The 7428-nt window shown below is 37.6% G+C and overlaps 1 protein-coding gene across 1 annotated transcript in view; it reads left to right on the top strand.

The window, feature by feature from the left end:
• Positions 1–3410, top strand: part of lsm12b (LSM12 homolog b) — a 36133-nt gene extending 32723 nt beyond the window's left edge. Inside the window, exon 5 of the mRNA XM_048614506.1 lies at positions 2608–3410. Within this exon, the coding sequence (XP_048470463.1) occupies positions 2608–2703 (96 nt within the window). The 3' untranslated portion in view covers positions 2704–3410. The remainder of the gene's footprint in view (positions 1–2607) is intronic.
• Positions 3411–7428: the final 4018 nt, after the last annotated feature.

The raw sequence follows: 7428 nt of genomic DNA, 5'->3' as shown, positions 1-7428 counted from the left end.
GTGTAGGTGGGGAGGTAGGGAGGAGATAAGTCAGTCCAGGGAGGACAGACAGGTCAAGGGGGCAGGACTGACCTATCTCCTCCCTACCTCCCCACCTACACTCACCGGTACTGGCTCCATCCCCGCCTCTTCGACCTGTCTGTCTCCTCTCCACCTATCTTCTCCTCTATCCATCTTCTATCCACCTCCCCCTCTCTCCCTATTTATTTCAGAACCCCCTTCCCCTCCCCCATTTCTGGAGGGGGGTCTAGGCCCGAAACGTCAGCCTTCCTGCTCCTCTGATGCTGCTTGGCCTGCTGTGTTCATCCAGCTCTACACCTTGTTATCTCAGATTCTCCAGCATCTGCAGTTCCTACTATCTCAGCAGGGCTAACCACAGTGCTATCTATTTTGATCAGAAGAGAGATCATAAAAAGGGCAATTTCTAAAGGGGGTGCTGGCGCTGAGGGATCTGGATGTCTATGTGCATAAATGATTGAAGCTACCCTGATGTGCTGTGTGAGCAGTTAATAAAAAGCATATAGCATTTGGGCTTTATCAATAGGGACACAGGTGACAAAAACAAGGAAGTCATGTCAAAACTGTCAAACACTGGTTCAGTTTGAACTGAAGAATTGCATCCAGTTCTAGGTGCCACGTTTTAGGAAGGTTGTAAACTTACTGAAAAGGATACAGAAGAATGACTGCAAGGATGAGGAACTTCAGCCCACAGTTTGAATAAGGTGACAATGTTCTACTTGGAGAAAAGAAGGTTCCCTGTATGGAGTGGATAGGGGAAAAACTGTTCCCACTGGTTGAAGGGTTGAAGGGTCAAAGTCCAGTGGGTACAGGTTTAATGTAATTCATAAAAGAAGCAATGGCAACATGGAGAAAAATTTTCACAAAGCATGCAGCTAAAATCTGGAATGCATTGCTGGAGTGTGTGGTGGAGGCAGGGTCAATTGACACTTTCAAAAAGGACTTGGATCATTACCTGACAAGGCCAAAACAAAACTTGAGCTATGGCCAAAAAGCAGGAGACTGGCACTATGTTAATCGTTCCTTCATAGCCACAACTGATCAAATGGCCTCCACCTCCAATGTTACTACTGTAGTATTGAACATCTCAATTAGGTCATTCTTGTATTTCTGAATTCAAGGAATATATTGCCATGCAACCTATCCCTATGATTTTAATCATTTTTTCTTTCCCTGATATCATTCTGGTGAATCTGTTTTATACCCAGTTCGAGGTTAATTATGTCTTTTCTGAAGTGCCGTGCCTAAAGCTAAACATTTGATTTTGAATGAGGGCTTTGTGAAAGTGAAACATGACTCTAAATTTACACTTCCATCCCTTTTGCTTCCATAAATCTTTCGATTTCCTTTTGTACCAGTTTATAGCTATTAAGTTGCTTACCTGGATGCCAATCCCCTCTCTCCTCCACGGTACATTGAGAGACAATTTAAATTTCTTCTTGGGTCCAAAATGATGACCTCCCACTTCTCCATAATTGGCTCCACCTGCCACAATTTAATATATTCAGTCTTCTGGATGTTTTTGTATCTTGGTACTCCCATCTGCATAGGTGGTTGTACCTCTCAGCAGTGAAAATTGCAAATTTAATTCAAGGGAAAGTCCTTTATATCAAAATCATGACACATACGTTGAAAAGCTGAGAGGCCAGTACAGATTGCTGGTGAACCCTCCTGTCACATATTACCAATTACTATACACTTGCCTTATTTTACTCTCTCATTCCCCATCTTCCAATCACCAACTTCTGACATTGCCTTGATATGTGTTTTTTTTAAACTATTTTGATCACCTCATGCTTTTTAAACATTATTTCTGTGATGTGGGCATCACTGACTAGGCCAACACTTATTGCCTAATTTCCCAGAGGACAGTTAAGAGTCAGTCATATTGCTCTGTATTTGGAGTTAGATTTAGACCAGCCATCCTAAGGTTGTTGGACATTGTTGGGTCAAATGTTTGTTTTTTTTCTGGCAATTGGCAGTGGTTTGATGGTCGCCATTGGGCTTGCATTTTAGTCCAGTTTTCTTTTTTATTGAATTCAAATTTCACCATCTGCCATGGTGGGATTCTGGGGTTCTAGATTACTATTTCAGTGATATTACCACTGCCATTGCTTTAGCTACATATTTGTTCAAATGATCTTTGCTGAAACTTGTCAATCCTCTGAGGACTGATAGATTATTTGATTATTGGACTCATTCCTCTCGATGCATTTGTAAGTGCACTGAATTAGAAACAAATACGCAATACTCCTGAACTTCTTTTGCCTTCCCTGGTTGGATAGGATGTTGAGGTCTATAGAAATTGAATCTAGGACCACCTGCTCTGAAAAGTTCAGTGAAGTACAAGATATGTTTATTGACTTGCTCATTGGAAAGTGTGCAGTTTTATCATTTTAGAATTGATTTTACTGGAGTATTTGTTTGAAATGTGGAGTGTTAATTATTGCTGAAGTAATGTTTGACTCAAAAAACTTTTTTTTTTTTTTTCACTTTTTTTGCCACTGCTCTTAACAGTTATTTGAAACAGGTGGATTTATATTTTACATTTTCTAATCCATTTCATTTCTCTTTTTTTTTTCTTTATAGGTCGAGAAACATTTTAGAGATTTGGAAAATCAGAAGTTAATGCAGCAACGTTCACAAGCACAGCAAACACAGAAGGAAACTGCCTTGTCGTCCTGAGTGGCTTGGATAGGTCCTTTGCAGAGCTTGATCGGGGGAGGGGGGGATTTTTTTTCCTGGGAAGGGGGTAGTCCACATGTTTTCCAGGGAGAATCTACAGTGAGCTGACATTTCCACTTCCAGAAGAGAATAGACTTTACAAAAAACAAAAGGCAACACTTATTGTAACTTGACTAACTATAAATTACCTTTTTCCTTTGTTTGCTTTTTAAACAATTTAAAGAAAAGTCAGATATTTTGTTAATTTTATTTTTTACGTGTTCAGTTGCTTTTTCATTTTGTCCATTACACTTTTTAGGTAGATCCTAAACTGCTGTTTGTGACCTGCACAACTTTCCAAACATTTGTTAAGAATGATAACATTCAAGGGAGGGAAAAAAAGCAAAGCAAGAAGGTAATTTAATGTGTTTAAGTGGTTGTCCCATTTAGGAAAGAATTCCTTTTTCGAGTCCTTTTTTTCCAGAAACTTATTCCCAGAGGAATAAGTCCAGTTTTTTTAAACGTCACAGAAAAGTCTTCCAGTGAAGAATTGAGTATCTGATGATGGAAGATTTGGCTCATTAGCTTATATCCTCTGACTGTGTACAGAATCGGTTTGTCTTGCTAAGACAGTGCTTACGGAGAGTGTGGCCGTTTTAAAGGATATAACTGTTCATGCAGTTTTGCATGTGTCATGTACTGTACACTTCATTAAATTGGAAGAAAAAGATGGTTGCCTGGTCTTTGCATAATAAAATTAGACAGTAACAGTCATTTAAAAGTCCTTTTTATAGGCTGGTGAAGAATCTATGATAATGTATATTTTTATTCGCAGTCCCTGTCAGCACAACACTATAATATAAATTGGAGGAATTTAAAAAAAAAAATTTTAAAGCTGAATCTGTTATTGTCTTATTTTGATTGAGAAAATGAAATTAAAGAAAGTAAGAAGAAATTTGTAACCAGTGTTCTTTATTCTCTATTTTGATTTTCCCATTGTGAGGAGTTTTGAGAAGGAATGACAACTGTCGACTATTGTGCCAAGGAATATAATTCTTCATGTTCAAAATGTTGAGAGCAGCAGATATCATTGTGTGGTATGGAAGTTTATAAAATCAGTGTTCTTCCCCCAAGATATGTTTTTCAGGATTGTTTAAAAGGCAGTGTGTGTTTATGTCCTCTTATTTAGTATGCCTTCTAAGCAAGGCTGTACAGTAATCCAAAAGTTACAGTGCACAAATGGCTGCATAACAAATTTAGTTGGCCTGTACAGTTGAAAATAAAAATTGTGCAGCATTCCAAAAAACAACTGAAGAGTATGTTGATCAATTATGTCTGAAAATTATAGTCGATTCAAATCAAAGATTTCATTTTAAAAATCCATTTAAGTTGAGATTAACTTGGTATTGAGCCAAAGAATGAACTTTCAATATTTGTACAAATAACAACTCAATCATTTTTATTTTACTATACTTCAGTAGCAGGCATTCCTTGAAATGTCTATGCTGTCTATGCACAAGTGCCACTTGGTATTTGTTAAAATGAAACATTTTCTGAGTAGTACATTAATACATTTAATACATTATTCAGCAAATATAAATCCATGTGATTGTTCACAATTAAGTAATTTTAATTAGTTTGCTCAAAAAAACAGTTAGGGACACTTTAATGGCCTCATTCCTTTATAGTTTGGGAGGATTCTTTGAAGAATAGGAATTCCAACACAACTTGAGATTGTTGTGTTCTTCAGCTTCTTTAGTAAGTTTTCTTCAGTATGCCCTATGTTTTGTTACATGTTTGTTTTTGCATTGCTAATATTTCCAGACCGCGCACAAATCATGTCCTTTAAAATGAAAAGATGATAGTATTAATTTATCTTGGAAAATTCCTTTAGTGCAGGGGGTTGATTAAAATATTTATCAGTGAGTAAATGCAAAAATCCTTCTTGCTTCCCTTCCCTTAAAATTCTCTAAAACAAAGTCTAAATTTGAGGTATGCACCTTTTTTTTTTTGAATGTTCATTTTGTTTAGTGTGAAGAAATGGTGCGAGTTGTCTCCTGTTGGGTTGATTTCACCCTATCACTGAAGGCGGCACGTTGAATGCTGACCGTAAATGTATCCTTTTATTTCGTGGAGGGACAAAATGACAGACTGAATGAATAACAAGGTTGTCTTTGGCTAATCTTGTGCATCTAGATCCCATACAGGAATAAATGTGATCGGTTCAGTAAGAGAAGCTTTGGAAAGGAGTTCAGGGATGTTTACTTCCTGATCTAAATTTATGCCACACAAGATTTCTGCAACCAAGAGGATAATTTCTGCCATTGAAGGTTTGTGGTGAATGGCCCAGATTGTGACAGGAAATACTATGCTGCACTGAAATAGCAACCTGGAATTTTGTCAAGTGAAGGATAGCATGTGTTATTTTGGGGTACAGTTTTACATGTGATGTCAATCTTGTGCCTCAACCAACTATCCTTCCTTCATAGAAATTGCTGGAAAAGCTCAGCAGGTCTAGCAGCATCTGTGAAGAGAAATCAGTTAAGGTTTTGGGTCAAGTGACCCTTCCTCTGAGTTCTTCATGCCAGCTTTAGGATTCAGTAGCAGATGTTCAGCTCCCCCAGCAAATAAAATACAAAATAAAGCTTCAGGAAGCATGACATTGACAAGTGGGTGATTCATCCACCTTGAGTTACTGATTGCAGTGAGTTTCTAGGCTAATCAAATTATCGAAACTGTAAACAGTAATGGCTTTAAATGATTAGTTCATTCTATCTTTCTTTACCAAGAAGAGATTTAGAAGATATACATACACTTTGGAATGAATGGGAAGGAGGAAAATTTTCGGCTGAGATGAAGTGACAAAGTAAAAGAATGCTTTGTCTGGACGTGCTGACATTTCTGATAATGAAGAAATTTGTCTACTTTTCAAGTTAAAACTTCGTGCGCGTCTTGAGTAATTACAGTGAATTAGATCTATATTTTAAGCTGTTTTCATTTAATTGGAAAGTTTAGTTAATCTGCTTGACGCAAAGATGGTTCAACTGAACTGTCTAATATATTAACAAATATATCCATTTTATTAAATATGCTTTTATTTGGTGGATACCTCTCTTAAAAATAACTGGATTTATTTCATGAGAGATAGTAAGAACTGCCGATGCTGGAGTCAGATAAGTGTGGAGCTGGAGGAGCACAGCAGGACCTCCCTTCCCCTTACCCCATTTCTGAAGAAGGGTCCCAACCCGAAACACCAATTTTTCTGCTGCCTGGCCTGCTGTGCTCCTCCGGCTCCACGCTGTTATCTCTGGATTTATTTCATGCTTGTCTTTCATAGAGTCTGTTAGTTTTGGTAAACGTTTGTGTTTCTCTCTCAAACCGTTATATCTTCCATTTGCCACAATTTCAGGATGATGGTGAAATAGTGGGGGTGATGGGGTGGCCTTTTCAAAGAACTGACACAATCATGATGAGTATGTTGAAACAGAGTTGAATTTTACCAGGCTTTCTCCGGGTAAAATTTGTGCAGTACTTATGGATGCCCACTAGATGGTTGTATTTGCAAAATAAATTAGTTTTCTGTTCGCAATTAAAGCGCAACCAACATGCAGATGTGCCTTTATCTTTCAAGCAGCTGGTTGTGTGTTTTCTTTGTGTTTATCCTTAGGCTGGCAAGCCAGATCTTTAACTTAAACTGAAGGACCTCATTTTATGAACGTGGTTAAAATTGGTAAAGGGAAAACATTAGTTATAATTCTCATTGGAGCCAAATGATTTCATATGACAAATTGTTTTTGAAAGCTTATTCTGCTAGTCATCTTGCGCTTGTTTCATGTGCAGTTCAGTGACATGTAACCCACATTGCTGGTATTGTGACAGTTATTGTAATTTTGATACAAAACCAGACCTTCTATTGTTTAAATTCATTATCTTTATTTCGTCCTGTTGTTTGAGTACAGAACCAGACTGAAATCAAAAGTCTTTAAACATGTGTAGTTTAGCCTTCTAGCTTCTAAAGAAAAGTCACTAGACTCAAAATGTTAACTGTTTTTCTCTACACAGATGCTGCCAGACCTGCTGAGTTTCTCCAGCAATTTCGGTTTGTATTTCATATCTCCAGCATCTGCAGTTCTTTTATTGTTTAGCGTTGGAGTCTGGATTAGGCTACTCCAAACCCAAAGCCAACCTTGCCATTCCATTATTTGTTTCTCCACCTTTACATCCAATTCCTTGATGGCTTTTTCCTTTGAGGAATGTTGAGAGTCTGAGTTTCTACAATTCTTCGGAAAAGTGTTTCCTAATGGACGGTCTGGATTTAAGATAAGCCTCATATTTTTGCTCTCCATCAGAACAAATAGCTTATCTATGTGCTATCAAATCATTTCAGCATTTTAAACATCTGGATCAGATTATCCTTCAATCTTGCCATCTTTAGTATCTGCCAAATTTATGCAATCTGACATTGTAATTTAACATGTTTGTGATTTGGTATCATTCTAGTGAGTCTGCGTTGAATCCCTAAGCTTTTGCACCCTTTGTGAAGTGCAGGGTTTAAACTGAATGTAGTCCACTAAATAGTCTGGCTATAGGCTTTAATTACTGAACCATAACTGGCCTTTGTACTCCAGCCCCTTCAGATAAAGGCAAGCATTCCACTAGCCCTTCTGATTAATCATAATGATGTAAGTACTTGAACTTTCAAATCTCTTTGCCCTTCTACAGTTCCTTACCATTTTTGGAAGTTTT

Source organism: Rhincodon typus, chromosome 30 (genome assembly GCF_021869965.1).
Source record: "Rhincodon typus isolate 14 chromosome 30, sRhiTyp1.1, whole genome shotgun sequence".
Lineage (NCBI taxonomy): Eukaryota > Metazoa > Chordata > Chondrichthyes > Orectolobiformes > Rhincodontidae > Rhincodon > Rhincodon typus.
This window is presented reverse-complemented; position numbering and strand designations above follow the sequence as displayed.